The 17,666-nt window shown below is 47.0% G+C and overlaps 1 protein-coding gene across 5 annotated transcripts in view; it reads right to left on the bottom strand.

Annotated features, from left to right (window-relative positions):
• Positions 1–17,666, bottom strand: part of LOC140411199 (WD repeat-containing protein 26) — a 365,602-nt gene that overhangs the window by 131,135 nt on the left and 216,801 nt on the right. For all 5 annotated transcript variants that reach the window (XM_072500288.1, XM_072500289.1, XM_072500290.1 and 2 more), the window contains exons 4-5: positions 11,240–11,376; positions 9,710–9,807 (exon numbers count right to left, since the gene is read on the bottom strand). In XM_072500288.1, coding sequence (XP_072356389.1) covers positions 9,710–9,807; positions 11,240–11,376 — 235 coding nt within the window. The remainder of the gene's footprint in view (positions 1–9,709; positions 9,808–11,239; positions 11,377–17,666) is intronic.

Raw genomic sequence — 17,666 nt, 5'->3', positions numbered from 1 at the left:
ATGTAGGTCAGACCAGGTTAGGACGACAAATTTCCTTCCCTAAAGGACATTAGTGAACCAGGTGGGTTTTTTTTTTAAATTTAGAGTACCCAATTATTTTTTCCAATTAAGGGGCAATTTAGCGTGGCCAATCCACCTAACCTGCACATCTTTGGGTTGTGAAACCCACGCAGACACGGGGAGAATGTGCAAACTCCAGATGAACAGTGACCCAGGGCCGGGATTCGAACCCGGGTCCTCAGCGTCATAGGCAGCAATGCTAACCACTGTGCCACCGTGCTGCCCCAACCAGGTGGGTTTTTACGATAGTCGACAATGGTTTCAAGGTCACCATTAGACTTTTAATTCCAGATTTTTATTGAATTCAAATTTCACCATCTGCAGTGGCGGGATTTGAACCTGGATCCCCAGAGCTTTACTCTGGGTCTCTGGTTTACTAGTCCAGTGAAAATACCACTAGTCTGAGGAAGGGCATTCTTGCTATTGAGGGTATCCAACGAAGGTTCACCAGACTAATTCCTGGGATGGCAGGACTGACATATGCAGAAAGACTGGATCGACTGGGCTTGTGCTCACTGGAGTTGTGAAGTTGCGGAGTTCTTTACCACAGAAAGCTGTTGGGGCCAGTTTTAGATATATTCAAGAGGGGGCTGTACATGGCCCTTGCAACTAAAGGGATCAAGGGGTATGGAGAGAAAGCGGAAGTGGGATATTGAATTCGCATGATCAGCCACGATCATATTGAATGGTGGTGCAGGCTCGAAGGGCCGAATGGCCTACTCCTGCACCTATTCTCTATGTTTCCGAATCCAGAATTGCCTGTTCTTTCATGGGCTGTACCACAAGCTGCTCCAAAAAAACATTCCACAAATTGCTTTTCTGTTTGAAAATGTTTTCATTCGATTTTTAACACACACCGCAAGTAAACCAACATAAAAACTCCAAATACTTGCCCACATCCCACCCTTCAATCAACCAGTAACTCAAACAAACTCCATCACGTCCCCCAGCCATACTGAGGCACAGGGAGGAGGCGCTGACCTCCTGCGAGCAATCAGCGAGGCGAAGGCTAAAACATTTGTCACTGCTCCCGTCTGCAGCTCCGGCAAGTCTGACATCCCAAATATGGCCCTCCGGGGATTGGGCTCCACATCCACATACAGGATCGCCGACATGGTGCTGAAAAACGAACCCCAAAATTTCTCCAGCTTCGGGCAGGACCAGAACATATGTACATGGTTGGCCGGACCCCTCCCACACCGTTCACAAGTGTCCTACTCCCACTCAAGCAACCAGCTCATCTTCGAGTTTGTCAGGTGCGCTCTTGGAACCACCTTTAGCTGCATCAACCCCAGCCTTGCACACTAGGACATGGTATTCACCCTGTGCAACACCTCACGCCACAACACCCTGTCCAGCGCCATCCCCAGCTCCTCCTCCCATTGGCTTTAAATCCTCTCCCAGTCGTCTAGCCCCGTCACTGACAACACCCCCTCCAACAAGGAGGGCTGCGCCACAAGAGAAGTCAGGAAAACCTTCTTCGCAAAATCCAGCACCTGCATATACCCAAATGCTTCTCTCTATAGAATCCCTAACTGCTCCGTCAACTCCTCCAAGCTCGTGAACCACTCTTCTAGAAATAGAACAAAGAACAAAGAAAATTACAGCACAGGAACGGCCCGTCGGCCCTCCCAGCCTGCGCCGATCCAGATCCTTTATCTAGACCTGTCACCTATTTTCCAAGGATCTACTTCCCTCTGTTCCCCACCCGTTCATATATCTGTCTAGATGCATCTTAAATTATGCTATTGTGCCCGCCTCTACTACCTCTGCTGGCAAAGCATTCCAGGCACCCACCACCCTCTGCGTAAAAGACTTTCCCCGCACATCTCCCTTAAACTTTCCCCCTCACACCTTGAAATCGTGACCCCTTGTAATTGACATCACCCACTCATGGAAAAAGCTTGTTGCTATCCACCCTGTCCATACCTCTCAATTTTGTAGACCTCAATCAGGTTCCCCCTCAACCTCCGTCTTTCCAACGAAAACAATCCTAATCTACTCAACCTTTCTTCATAGCTAGCACCCTCCATACCAGGCAAAATCCTGGTGAACCTCCTCTGCACCCTCTCTAAAGCATCCACATCCTTCTGGTAATGTGGCAACCAGAACTGCACGCATTATTCCAAATGTGGCCTAACCAAAGTCCTATACAACTGTAACATGACCTGCCGACTCTTGCACTCAATACCCCACTGACGGCAAGCATGCTGTATGCCTTCTTGACCACTCTATTGACCTGCGTTGCCACCTTCAGGGTACAATGGACCTGAACTCCCAGATCTCTCTGTAAATCAATTTTCCCCAGGACTCTTCCATTGACCGTATAGTCCGCTCTTGAATTAGATCTTCCAAAATGCATCACCTCGCATTTGCCTGGATTGAACTCCATCTGCCATTTCTCTGCCTAACGCTCCAATCTATCTATATTTTGCTGTATTCTCTGACAGTCCTCCTCGCTATCTGCAACTCCACCAATCTTAGTATCATCTGCAAACTTGCTAATCAGACCACTATACCTTCGTCCAGATCATTTATGTATATCACAAACAACAGTGGTCCGAGCACGGATCCCTGTTGAACACCACTAGTCACCTTTCTCCATTTTGAGACACTCCCTTCCACCACTACTCTCTGTCTCCTGTTGCCCAGCCAGTTCTTTATCCATCTAGCTAGTACACCCTGAACCCCATACAACTTCACTTTTTCCATGAACCTGCCATGGGAAGCTTTATCAAACTTACTGAAGTCCATGTATATGACATCTACAGCCCTTCCCTCATCAATTAACTTTGTCACTTCCTCAAAGAATTCTATTAGGTTTGTAAGACATGACCTTCCCTGCACAAAACCATACTGCCTATCACTGATAAGTCTATTTTCTTCCAAATGTGAATAGATCCTATCCCTCAGTATCTTCTCCAACAGTTTGCCTACCACTGACGTCAAGCTCACAGGTCTATAATTCCCTGGATTATCCCTGCTACCCTTCTTAAACAAAGGGGCAACATTAGCAATTCTCCAGTCCTCCGGGACCTCACCCGTGCTCAAGGATGCTGCAAAGATATCTGTTCAGGCCCCAGCTATTTCGTCCCTCGCTTCCCTCAGTAACCTGGGATAGATCCCATCCGGGCCTGGGGACTTGTCCACCTCAATGCCTTGTAGAATACCCAAAACTTCCCCCTTCCTTATGCCGACTTGACTTAGAGTATTTAAACATCCATCCCTAGCCTCAACATGTCATGTTCCTCTCCTTGGTGAATACCGATGCAAGTACTCATTAAGAATTTCACCCATTTCCTCTGACGCCACGCATAAATTCCCTCTTTTGTCTTTGAGTGGGCCAATCCTTTCTCTAAGTTACCCTCTTGCTCCTTATATACAAATAAAAGGCTTTGGGATTTTCCTTAACCCTGTTAGCCAAAGATATTTCATGACCCCTTTTAGCCCTCTTTATTGCGCGTTTGAGATTTGTCCTACTTTCCCGATATTCCTCCAAAGCTTCATCAGTTTTAAGTCGCCTAGTGGTCTAAGTGAATTTCCTTTATTTCCTTTACCCCCACTCTTCCCAAATCTGAAACCTAACATTCAGCCTCGTCGGCTCCAACACATCATTCCCTTAGATCGCCATCAGCTTCGGCCCCGCCCTAACCTAAAGTGGTGTTGAAATTGCCTCCATATCTTCAATGTGGCCACCACCACCAGACTCCCCGAATATTTCCTGTGGACAAATGGGAGGGGCGCCTTTGACAGCAGTAGCAAAACCTGCCTCCAGCTTCATCTACAAAGCCTCCGGCTCTCTACTCCAACCCCGCACCTTATCAGCGTTCGCCGCCCAATAATAGTACATGAACTTTGGGAGGACCAGGCCCCTTGACTGCAGAGCTCTCTGAAGTACCATCTTCCGAATCCTTGCTACCTTACCTGTGGAAACAACAAAATCAACCATTCCACCCCCATAAAGCAAAAAGACTGATAGGCACTGAAACAAAAATAAAAACCGTGGCTAAATGTTCACCGTTATTGCCTGCACTTAGCCTGCCAATGATATGGGAAGACTGTCCCATCGCCACAAATCCACTTAGACCACCAAACTAGTGAAATTCAATTTACAGAGCCGGGCCCAGTCTCAAGTCACCTGCACCCCCAAATTACCCAAAATAACCCCCGGGAAATGCCTTTAGATATATGCAGGTGAGGGCTTTTGTGAGGCGACAGGTGAGGGAATTCCCGTTGCTCCATGCACAAGAAGTTCAAGATAGGGTGATCTCGGGTGTATGGGTCGGGGAGGGCAAGGTGTCGGCAATACACCAGGAGTTGAAAGAAGAGGGGGAAGCGCTGGTAGAAGAGTTGAAGGGTAAATGGGAGGAGGAGCTGGGGGAGGAGATCGAGGAAGATCTGTGGGCTGATGCCCTAGGTAGGGTTAATTCCTCCTCCTCGTGTGCCAGGCTCAGCCTGATACAATTTAAGGTGGTTCACAGAGCGCACTTGACAGGGGCGAGGTTGAGTAGGTTCTTTGGGGTAGAGGACAGATGTGGAAGGTGCTCAGGGAGCCCGGCGAACCATGTCCATATGTTTTGGTCATGCCCGGCACTGGAGGGGTTCTGGAGAGGAGTGGCGGGAGCAATATCTCAGGTGGTGAAAGTCCGGGTCAAGCCAAGCTGGGGGCTAGCAATATTTGGAGTAGTGGACGAACCGGGAGTGCAGGAGGCGAAAGAGGCCGGCATTCTGGCCTTTGCGTCCCTAGTAGCCCGGCGAAGGATCTTGCTAATGTGAAAGGAGGCGAAGCCCCCCAGCCTGGATAAATGATATGGCTGGGTTCATAAAGTTGGAGAGGATTAAGTTCGCCTTGAGAGGGTCTGCGCAGGGGTTCTACAGGCGGTGGCAACCGTTCCTAGACTATCTTGCGGAGCGTTAGAGGAAGGTCGGTCAGCAGCATCAGCAACCCTGGGGGGGGGGGGGAAAGAGATGGAGGGGACGTCCTGGGGGGGGGGGGGGGGAGAGAAAGGGGGACTGCCTGGGAGGGGGGGGGAGAAAGGGGGGACTGCCTGGGAGGGTGGATGAGCAAGAGATAACATGAAAGGTTGGGGAAACTGGCACGTACGGGTGAGGGCCAGTGTACAAAGCTGTGTAAATATATAATTTTGCCATGTATATATCTTGCTCTGCGCGATTTCTCGGTTTTTTTTTTGTTACGGGGGGGGGGGGGGGGGGGGGGGGGGGGGGGTTATTGTTTGTAAGGGAGAAAAATTGTGTTAAAAAACTTTAATAAATATATATATATATTTTTTAAATTACCCAAAATAGCAACACGCCCAAACCAGCTCCTTCCCCCAAAGATACCAAAAAAACACAACTCTTTTTCAGACTCAGCTTATAACCTGAAAAGGCCCCGAATCCCCTGGGTAGCCCCATTATACCCCCCACCGTGGAACCCGTTTGAAGATGTACAACAACAAATCAACAGCATATAATGACACGCCCCCACCCCTCCTCCACTTCTCAGAGCACCTCAACGCAACGGCCAAGGACTCCATTGTCAGTGCAAACAGGAGGGGGACATCGGACACCCGTCTCGTTCCCCTATGCAACTCAAAGTACCCCAAATTCACCCCATTGGTGTGCATACTCACCTTCAGCTCACTATATAACAATTTGACCCACGCCTCAAACCCATCATCGTCACAAGTAGGCTTACATTAACACTGCAATGAAGTTACTGTGAAAAGCTCCGAGTCACACATTCCGGCACCTGTTCGGGTACACTGGGAAAATTCAGAATTCTCAGCTGGTACGGGAATTGAACCCCGCGCTGGCCTTGTTCTGCATCACAAACCACCTGTCTAGCCCACTGAGCTAAGCCAGCCCTGCATCTTAGGCCCAATCTCAAACCTCTCCTACACCGCGAACAAATAACTCCATTCTACACAGTCAAATGGCTTCTCCACGTCCAACCCCACCCCCACCTTCCTCCCTTCTGCTGGAGAGAGCAACACATTTAACTAATGCCGCAGTTCGAGGACAACTGCCTATCTTTACAAACCCCGTTTGATCTTCCACAATCATTTGTGGGAGGCACCCTTCCAGTCTAAGCAGGAAAAACATGGCAGAAATCTTCGCATACACATTTAATAATAATTTTTATTGTCACAAGTAGGCTTACATTGATACTGCAATTAAGTTACTGTGAAAAGCCCATATTCACCACACTCTGGCGCCTGTTTGGGTACACGGAGGGAGAATTTGGAATATCCAAATTACTTAACAGCACGTCTTTCTGGACTTGTGGGAGGAAACCGGAGCACCCAGAGGAAACCCACGCAGACACTGGGAGAACATACAGACTCTGCACAGACAGTGACCCAAGCCGTGAATCGAACCTGGGACCCTGGCGCTGTTAAGCCACAGTGCTAACCACTATTTAGCAGAGATATTGGTCTATACGACCCACACTCCATCAGGCCCTTATCCTTTTTTACAGTCAACAAAATGGATGCCTGCCCTATCATCTCTGGGAGCACCCCCGCCTACCCACCACATCTTCAAACGTCTCCACCAATAGCAGCGCCAGCGTATCCAAAAACGTTTTATAAAACTACACCTGGAACCATCCGGCCCCAGAGCCTTGCCCATTTACATCTTGCCTAGTTCACCTGCTCCGGCACCACCACCAACTCCCCCACCCCACCCCGGACCCCATCCCGGTCCCGAACAATCTCCCGTGCAGCCGCTTGCTGACAGAGCTGGCCCATACTCATACCACCGCTTCAACTGCCGAACAGCTTTTACTGTGGACAGAAGGTCAAACCGTGCCTGCAATTCCGGTCTCCTCGCCAGAAGTTCCAAAGTGGGACCCTCCACATACTGTCCATTCACCTCCAAGATTTCTACCAGCCGCTTCCCCACCTCTTGCCTCCCTGCCCACCTGAGCCTTAAGTGAGATGACCTTGCCCATCCCACTGTCTTCAAAGCCTCCCGGACCACTGGCGGCGGGACCTCTCCATTCCTATTGAACCCCGCAGTCATCAATCACCTTTCCCATCTTTACACCAAAATTCGGATCTGCAAGCAGCCCCACATCCAACCCGACCTCTGTGCCGGCTTCGTCGCCAGGACAACGCCCATCCAATCCAGAGCATGGTCCGAAATAACAATTGCTGAGTGTTCTGCTTTCCTCACCCCCGACAACAACGACTTCCCCATAATAAAGAAGTCTATCCTGGAGTACACATTATGCACCGGCGAAAAGAATACTCCCTACCCTATGGGCGTAGATACCGCAACAGATCTGTTCCCATCTCCTTCATCAATACAGTCAACACTTTTTGCGCCCTGCCTCCGAGGGGGGGGGGGGGGGGGGTCAGACAAATTCCTCTTTTTAAAAACTAGAATACCCAATTCTTTTTTTTCCCAATTAAGAGACAATTTAGCTTGGCCAATTCACCTACCCTGCACATCTTTTTGGGCTGTGGGGGGAGACCCCCACAAACATGGGGAGAATGTGCAAACTCCACATGGACAGTGACCTGGGGCCGGGATCGAACCTGGGTCCTCGGCGCAGTGAGGCAGCAGGGCTAACCACTGCGCCACTGTGCTGCCCCAGACAAAAAACAAAGAACAAAGAAAAGTACAGCACAGGAACAGGCCCTCCAAGCCTGCGCCAACCATGCTGCCCATCTAAACTAAAATATTCTACACTTCCGGGGTCCGTATCCCTCTATTCCCATCCTATTCATGTATTTGTCAAGATGCCCCTTAAACGTCACTATCGTCCCTAAAGATCAACAAATTGCCACACTGCCAGGTAGATGCCAGTGTTGTAGCTGTACTGGAACAGCTTGGCTAGGAGACCAGCTGGTTCTGGAGCACAAGTCTTCAGTACTATTGCCAGAGTATTGTCAGGGCCCATAATCCTTGCAGTATTTAGTACCTTCCTCCATTTCTTGATAATATGTGGAGTGAAATTGCCTGACAACTGACATCTGCGATGTTGGGGACCTCTGGAGGAGACGGAGATGGATCACCCACTCAGTACTTCTGGCTGACTATTATTGTGAATGCATTAGCCTGGGGCAGCATGGTGGCGCAGTGGGTAGCATGGTGGCGCAGTGGGTAGCATGGTGGCGCAGTGGGCAGCACTGCAGCCTCACGGCACCGAGGTCCCAGGTTCGATCCCAGCTCTGGGTCACTGTCCGTGTGGAGTTTGCACATTCTCCCCATGTGTGGGTTTCGCCCCCACAACCCAAAGATGTGCAGGGTAGGTGGATTGGCCACGCTAAATTGCCCCTTAATTAGAAAATTGAATTGGGTACTCTAAATTTATTTTGTCTTTTGTACTGATGTGCTGGGCTCCTCCATCATTGAGGATGGGGATATTTATGGAATTTCCTCTCCCAGTGAGTTGTTTAATTGCCCGCCCCGATTCTCGATTGGTAGTGGCAGGACTGCATAGCTTAGATTTGATCCGTTGATTAGTTGGTTGTGGGGTCGCTTAGCTGTGTCTATCACTTGCTGCTTATGTTGTTGGGAATGTAAGTCGCCCTGTGTTGCAGCTTCACCAGGTCGACACCTAATTTTTCAGTAGGCCTGGTGCTGCTCCGGGCATGCCCTCTTGCACTCTTCATTGATCCCCTGGCTTGATGGTAATGGTAGAGTGGGGGATATGCCAGGCCATGAGATTACAGATTGTGGCTAAATACAATTCTGTTGCTGATGGCCCACAGCGCCTCATGGTTGCCCAGTCGAGTTACGAGATGCATTCTGAATCTATCCCCTTCAACAAGGAGGAGAGTATCCTTAATGTGAAGATAGGACTGTGTCTCCACAAGGGCGGTGCAGTGGTCACTCCTATCCATGACATGGATAGATGCATTTACAGCAGGCAGGTTGAGGATGAGGTCTAGTATGTTTTTCCCTCTTGTTGGTTCCCCCACCCAGAGTATATTCTGTGTCCTTGCCACCCTCTGTACTTCCTCAAAGTGGTGTTCAACATGGAGAAGTACTGATTCAGCTGACAATGGACAGACATTATGTGGTAATCAGCAGGAGATTCCTTGTCCATGTTTGACCTGAAGCCATAAGACTTCATGGAGTCTGGAGTTAATGTTGAGATCTCCCAGGGCAACACCCTCCCGACTGTATACCACTGTGCCATGACCCCTGCTGGGTCTGTCCTGCCGGTCAGACAGGACATGCCCAGGGATGGCGGGGCAGCACATGGCGCAGTGGTTAGCGCTGCTGCCTCACAGTGCCGAGGACCCGTGTTCGATTCTGGCCCCGGGCCACTGTCTGCGTGGCGTTTACACATTCTCCCCGTGTTTACTTGGATGCTCACCCCAGAACCCAAATATGTGCAAGGCCATCCTAAATTGTCCCTTAATTGGAAAGAGAGAGAATCGGGTTCTCTCAATTTTTTATTTAAAAAAAAAAATAAAAATTGCCCAGGGATGACGATAGTGGTGTCTGCGACATTATCTGCAAGGTATGATTCCGTGATTATGACTAGGCAGGTTGTTGATTGCGAGACAGCTCTCCTAATTTTAGTTAAGGATGGCAGATTTAATTTCCCAAACATTCAAAGGCTCTTATCAATAAATAAATTTGCTTCAACATTATTTTACATCTTTAGTGGAAAGCAGAATTAACTTACTCTGAAGTTTGTCAAGTAACTTTGATCGTGAAGCAGTCCCTTTTCCTTCCCATTCAGCCTTTGCTCTCAGGTCATCTGTATGACTGCACATTAGATACCTGCGAAGATAGAAGCTGAAGTGAGCTTTCTGCAGCCATACTGGAAGGATGAAGATGTGTTTTTGAACGTGGAAGAACTAGAACAATAGCAGCATGAAAAGTCTAATCACATTAAAATTTAATGAGTTCTGCTTTCAGTTGCGTTTATTACTCGAGTTCCAAGGCTTTTTATCACTTCTGTGGACAAACACACATTCGGGTACACTTTACATGGGATTTTAGAAGACATTTGATAAAGTCCTTCATAAGAAACTGTTCGTTAAGTTGGAATTGAAGGCAAGTTATTGATTGACCCAGTTAAGAAACTGGCGGCACAATAGGAAACAGTAAAGTTAATGGACAGAGACCCCAATTGGTCGGATGGGTCACAATGCTGGGATTTCTCCCCAACAGCACTATGGGTGTACTTACACCAAATGAATTGCAGCGGCTCACCACCACCTTATCACGGGAATTAGGGATGGGAAATAAATGCTGGCCTAGCAAGCGACACCCACATCCCCAAACACTAATTTTAAAAAAACATGACTAGTGGTGTCCTGCAAGGATTTGTGTCTTGGTTTCAACTATTTACCCTATTTATTAACCACTTAGATGATGAGGTAGAAAGTCTCATTCAAATTTGTGGATAACACAAGATATTGCAAGCAGCGTATATGGAAGCATAAAATTACAAAATGAAATTTTAATAGCTTCGGTGAATCGGCAAAATGAGACAAATCTATTTCAATGCAGCTGCACAGATCACCCAACTTGGACTTAACATGGTTACTTTCTAAATGATGAAAAGCTAGAAAAAGAGGAGGTCCAAAAGGGCTTCAAGGTACATAGATCAAAATGTCATGAACAGGTACAGAAAATAATGGGGTCCCTGCTTGCTAATCAGCACGTCGACATGCAAAGTGCATGGAAGGTGTGAATAGGCTTGGCTGAAATAGCTTTCTCAGCTAAATGCAGCCTGTGTCACTATCTACAACCTAGGTTCACAGAAAGAAAATAGTGAATGGATGCTACACATGGCAGTCAAATCCCAACAACCAGTCAGCCCATTTAGCTGAATGCAGGGACAAAATAGTCAAAAATTACAAACCCAAAGTTTCAGTATCACCACTTTGCTGTGAATCTGAAAATTAGCAACAGACTAGCTGGGCAATATCATGGAAATTAGCGAGGAAAGAGTCTGAAGTCAAAATTGCAGTTTTAGAACTGGATGGAGGCGCCCATTGACAAATCAACATCATTTAGCACACCAGTGTCATAAATCTGTTACCAGCAACATGGTTACTTGTTCCAAGCAGAAGAAACAAATCAACAATATCGGACTCTCCATATTACACAAGGTGTGAACATACCTGAAAACACAGCTCAACTGTTTTGCGAGCTGTATGCTTTTAGCATTTGCAAAAATTCACTGTTTTCTTTTTCCACTTACCCACTCAAGATGTGTATTCGCTCGGTGTTGTATTTCAGTGGGGTTAGTTCACAACGCAGGACCTGAAGAGCTTCCAGAACTTTACCATCTTCCAGATATTCCAAGTACTTCTGCTGCAGAAGCAGGAACTTCATTTTCTGAAAAAACATGAACAATGTAGCAAAATAAAGACCAGGTATTTCACAATTAATCCTTAAATTCAGATGACTGAGCTTTGATTTAAATGTTAAGTCAGGTCTCATAAATTACGTTGCAAGGGATCATCTCTTCAGTCTTTCATAACCAGGATTATGGGTTTAGTTAAAGCTGTAGAACTTTCACAATTGCTACCGGAATTATTTACCTTATTGAAAACTACCCCAATTTGAGCACATCACTTTGCCTACAATGTCACTGGGTCAAAATCCTGACAGCAATGCAAACTGACAGTAGTTTGAGTCAACTGTCATCTTCACAGACAGACTCGCAAAATGCATAATCACATCAACCGCTGTTTTATACAAGATTCTCACATCTGCTACAAAGCTGTACAGAACCCGACTGATAAAACTCGTGTATTCTGTACATATCTGCTGTGACAGCTGATAGTTGGTGCCTAGTATAAATCCTTTCTACAAGGACAAACTGGAAAATAGCATTATTAAGTAGAATAGAACCTAAGCAGGGCAGCACGGTGGCGCAGTGGGTTAGCCCTGTTGCCTCATGGCGCCAAGGTCCCAGGTTCGATCCCGGCTCTGTGTCACTGTCCGTGTGGAGTTTGCACATTCTCCCCGTGTTTGCGTGGGTTTCGCCCCCACAACCCAAAGATGTGCAGGTTAGGTGGATTGGCCACGTTAAATTGCCCCTTAATTGGAAAAAAGTAATTGGGTACTCTTTAAAAAAAAAAAAAAAAAAAAAAAAAAATTTTTTTTAAGAAAAAAGAATAGGACCTATGCTGCTGGACTAATAATCTAGAGATTTGGACCAAAGTTGAGCTCAAGCCAGCTGCTTGGAGGTAAAACTCTCGCTTAACTTTCATTTCTGTGGCAGCACCTTGTCGGACCTCCAACTGTTCCTATTCTAATGACTTCAGGTTCGTTTCAAGGGAACTGAAATATGTCCTGTCTACTTATAAAGGGAAAGGTAGTCGCCATAGTCCCAGATGGTCATAGGCTGCTTTCCCATTTGAGCGGGAGAGCTGAGTGGTGGTGATTTAACCGGAGGATCACCACACCCTTAGGCAAGGGGCAAGGTTGAAAGGGAGTGCCTTCATGAATAACCTCAAGCGGTACAGGAATTGAACCCATGCTGCTGGCCCTGCTCTGCATCATGAATGAACTGTCCAGCCAAGTGTGCTAAACCCGCTTCCATGTTTATTTATAATTTATGTGATGATAGCATGTATTTTACTGTCTCCATAATTCAACCTGGCAATAGTGAATAACCACACTTATCAGCCTGAAGTGCCAAGCGGATGATCCATCTCAACCTCCCCCGAAGGTCCCTAGCATCACAGATGCCAGTCTTCAGTCAATTTGATTCGCTCCACGTGACATCAAGAAACGGCTGAAGTTACCGAATACTGAAAACACTAGGGGGTCTGGACAACATTCCAGCAACAGTGAAGGCTTGTGCTTCATTCAACTACGCCCCAAGCTGTCCCAGTACAGCTACATCACTTATATCTACCCGACAGCACCTTCCAAGCACCCAATTTCTGCCACACAAATGCAGAAGTATGGAAACATTACCACCAGCACGCTTCCCCCCCAAGTCGCACACCATCTTGACTTGGAACTACAATTGCTAATCCTTCACTATTGCTGCAACTCCCTCCCTATCCACACCGTGGGTGTACCCATATCATAGAATTTACAGTGCAGGAGGCCATTCGGCCCATCGAGTCTGCACCGACTCTAAGCCCACTCTTCCACCCTATCCCCATAGCCCAGCAACCCAATCTAACCTTTTTCTTTTGACAGTAAAGACAATTTAGCATGGTCAATCCACATAACCTGCACATCTTTGGACTGTGGGAAGAAACCGGAGCACCCGGAGGAAACCCACGCACACACGGAGAGAACGTGCAGAATCGGCACAGACAGTGACCCAAACCGGGAATCGAACCTGGGACCCTGGAGCTGTGAAGCAATTGTGCTGACCACTATGCTACTGTGCTGCCCACATGGACTGTGGTGGTTCGCCACCTCCTCGAGAGCAATTAGGGATAGGCAATAAAAATATTGGCCTAGCCAGTAATGCTGATGCCCCAGGAAAGAATATTTAAAAAATTCTAGACTCACCAACCCTGGGTGTGCCCATCTTCAGGATAGACCAACCAGAGGCTGCACATTGGTATACAGTTGGGAGGGACCATTAAGAATAGGAGCAGGTCATTCAGCCACTTGCGTCAGCTCGGCCATTGATTGGGATCGTGGGTGATCGGATTGTGGCCTTAGCGCAGCTTTCCTGACTGCCCCCCACACCCCATTTCCCTGGATTCCCTTGTCGATCAAAAATTTAACTCTGTCAACAAAATCTAACTCAGTGCCTTGAATACTTTTGATGACCCAGCCTCCACTGCTCTATAGGGTTGAGAATTTCAAGTCTAATAACTCTCAGAAGAACATTCTCATCTTCAGTCTTAATAGACCCCTATATTGCATCATCACTGACTGAGCCAGCAGCTGAGTTCTGAAGAACATATCTTCATTAATATTGCAGACAGCATTGGTAGGAGTGACCATCACATAGTCAATGTGGAGACAAATTTGTTACTTCACACTGAGGACACCCTCCATTGTAATATCAGGCACTACCATCATGCTGAATGAAATTGATTCAGAACAGATTTAGCAGCTCAAAACTTAACATCCATGAAGGTGTAGTGGGTTACTGGCAGCAGTAGAAATATTTCATTACACTGTGCAATCCCATAGCCCAGTCATATCCCTCATTCTACTGTTACCATCAAGTGACCATAATATAATGGAATTTTTTATCAAGGTGGATAGCGAGGTAGTTAACTCTTGAGACGAGGATCCTGAAACTAAGATGTCTACGATGGTATGAAGCATGGGAGGGTTATGGTGGACTGGGAAACATTACTGAAAGGAAGGACAGTGGGCATACAAGGGAAATTCGAGACAGTATTAGATTCAAAGAAGAGACTACAAATTAGGTAGAAAAAGCAACAGACCTGAACATAGAACATAGAACATAGAAAATACAGCACAGAACAGGCCCTTCAGCCCACGATGTTGTGCCGAACCATTGTCCTAGATTAATCATAGATTATCATTGAATCTACAGTGCAGAAGGAGGCCATTCGGCCCCCCGAGTCTGCACCAGCTCTTGGAAAGAGCACCCTACCCAAACTCAACACCTCCACCCAACACCAAGGGCAATTTGGACATTAAGGGCAATTTATCATTGGCCAATTCACCTAACCTGCACATCTTTGGACTGTGGGAGGAAACCGGAGCACCCGGAGGAAACCCACGCAGACGTGCAGACTCCGCACAGACAATGACCCAAGCCGAAATCGAACCTGGGACCATGGATCTGTGAAGCAATTGTGCTATCCACAATGCTACCGTGCTGCCCTTAAGAACAAATAAATCTACACTATATCATTTTCCCGTAATCCATGTACCTATCCAACAGCTGCTTGAAGGTCACTAATGTTTCCGACTCAACTACTTCCACAGGCAGTGCATTCCATGCCCCCACTACTCTCTGGGTAAAGAACCTACCTCTGATATCCCTCCTATATCTTCCACCTTTCACCTTAAATTTATGTCCCCTTGTAATGGTGTGTTCCACCTGGGGAAAAAGTCTCTGACTGTCTACTCTATCTATTCCCCTGATCATCTTATAAACCTCTATCAAGTCGCCCCTCATCCTTCTCCGCTCTAATGAGAAAAGGCCTAGCACCCTCAACCTTTCCTCGTAAGACCTACTCTCCATTCCAGGCAACATCCTGGTAAATCTTCTTTGCACCTTTTCCAGAGCTTCCACATCCTTCCTAAAATGAGGCGACCAGAACTGTACACAGTACTCCAAATGTGGCCTTACCAAAGTTTTGTACAGCTGCATCATCACCTCACGGCTCTTAAATTCAATCTCTCTGTTAATGAACGCGAGCACACCATAGGCCTTCTTCACAGCTCTATCCACTTGAGTGGCAACTTTCAAAGATGTATGAACATAGACCCCAAGGTCTCTCTGCTCCTCCACAATGCCAAGAACTCTACCGTTAACCCTGTATTCCGCATTCATATTTGTCCTTCCAAAATGGACAACCTCTCACTTTTCAGGGTTAAACTCCATCTGCCACTTCTCAGCCCAGCTCTGCATCCTATCTATGTCTCTTTGCAGCCGACAACAGCCCTTACTATCCACAACTCCACCAATCTTCGTATCGTCTGCAAATTTACTGACCCACCCTTCAACTCCCTCATCCAAGTCATTAATGAAAATCACAAACAGCAGAGGACCCAGAACTGATCCCTGCGGTACACCACTGGTAACTGGGATCCAGGCTGAATATTTGCCATCCACCACCACTCTCTGACTTCTATCGGTTAGCCAGTTCGTTATCCAACTGGCCAAATTTCCCACTATCCCATGCCTCCTTACTTTGTGCAGAAGCCTACCATGGGGAACTTTATCAAATGCCTTACTAAAATCCATGTACACTACATCCACTGCTTTACCTTCATCCACATGCTTGGTCACCTCCTCAAAGAATTCAATAAGATTTGTAAGGCAAGACCTACCCCTCACAAATCCGTGCTGACTATCCCTAATCAAGCAGTGTCTTTCCAGATGCTCAGAAATCCTATCCTTCAGTCCCCTTTCCATTACTTTGCCTACCACCGAAGTAAGACTAACTGGCCTGTAATTCCCAGGGTTATCCCTAGTTCCTTTTTTGAACAGGGGCACGACATTCGCCACTCTCCAATCCCCTGGTACCACCCCTGTTGACAGTGAGGACGAAAAGATAATTGCCAACAGCTCTGCAATTTCATCTCTTGCTTCCCATAGAATCCTTGGATATAACCCGTCCGGCCCGGGGGACTTGTCTATCCTCAAGTTTTTCAAAATGCCCAACACATCTTCCTTCCTAACAAGTATTTCCTCGAGCTTACCAATCTGTTTCACACTGTCCTCTCCAACAATATCGCCCCTCTCATTTGTAAATACAGAAGAAAAGTACTCATTCAAGACCTCGCCTATCTCTTCAGACTCAATACACAATCTCCCGCTACTGTCCTTGATCGGACCTACCCTCGCTCTAGTCATTCTCATATTTCTCACATATGTGTAAAAGGCCTTGGGGTTTTCCTTGATCCTACCCGCCAAAGATTGTTCATGCCCTCTCTTAGCTCTCCTAATCCCTTTCTTCAGTTCCCTCCTGGCTATCTTGTATCCCTCCAATGCCCTGTCTGAACCTTGTTTCCTCAGCCTTACATAAGTCACCTTTTTCCTCTTAACAAGACATTCAACCTCTCTTGTCAACCATGGTTCCCTCACTCGACCATCTCTTCCCTGCCTGACAGGGACATACATATCAAGGACACGTAGCACCTGTTCCTTGAACAAGTTCCACATTTCACTTGTGTCCTTCCCTGCCAGCCTATGTTCCCAACTTATGCACTTCAATTCTTGTCTGACAACATCGTATTTACCCTTCCCCCAATTGTAAACCTTGCCCTGTTGCACGTACCTATCCCTCTCCATTACTAAAGTGAAAGTCACAGAATTGTGGTCACTATCTCCAAAATGCTCCCCCACTAACAAATCTATCACTTGCCCTGGTTCATTACCCAGTACTAAATCCAATATTGCCCCTCCTCTGGTTGGACAATCTACATACTGTGTTAGAAAAGCTTCCTGGACACACTGCACAAACACCACCCCATCCAAACTATTTGATCTAAAGAGTTTCCATTCAATATTTGGGAAGTTAAAGTCGCCCATGACTACCACCCTATGACTTCTGCACCTTTCCAAAATCTGTTTCCCAATCTGTTCCTCCACATCTCTGCTACTATTGGGGGGCCTATAGAAAACTCCTAACAAGGTGACTGCTCCTTTCCTATTTCTGACTTCAACCCATACTACCTCAATAGGGTGATACTCCTCGAACTGCCTTTCTGCAGCTGTTATACTATCTCTAATTAATAATGCCACCCCCCCACCTCTTTTACCACCCTCCCTAATCTTATTGAAACATCTATAACCAGGGACCTCCAACAACCATTTCTGCCCCTCTTCTATCCAAGTTTCCGTGATGGCCACCACATCGTAGTCCCAAGTACCGATCCATGCCTTAAGTTCACCCACCTTATTCCTGATGCTTCTTGCGTTGAAGTATACACACTTCAACCCATCTCCGTGCCTGCAAATACTCTCCTTTGTCAGTGTTCCCTTCCCCACTGCC

Source organism: Scyliorhinus torazame, chromosome 4, assembly GCF_047496885.1.
Source record: "Scyliorhinus torazame isolate Kashiwa2021f chromosome 4, sScyTor2.1, whole genome shotgun sequence".
Taxonomy (NCBI): Eukaryota; Metazoa; Chordata; class Chondrichthyes; order Carcharhiniformes; family Scyliorhinidae; genus Scyliorhinus; species Scyliorhinus torazame.
Note: the sequence above shows the minus strand (reverse complement) of the source record. Positions and strands in the feature narration are given on the sequence as shown.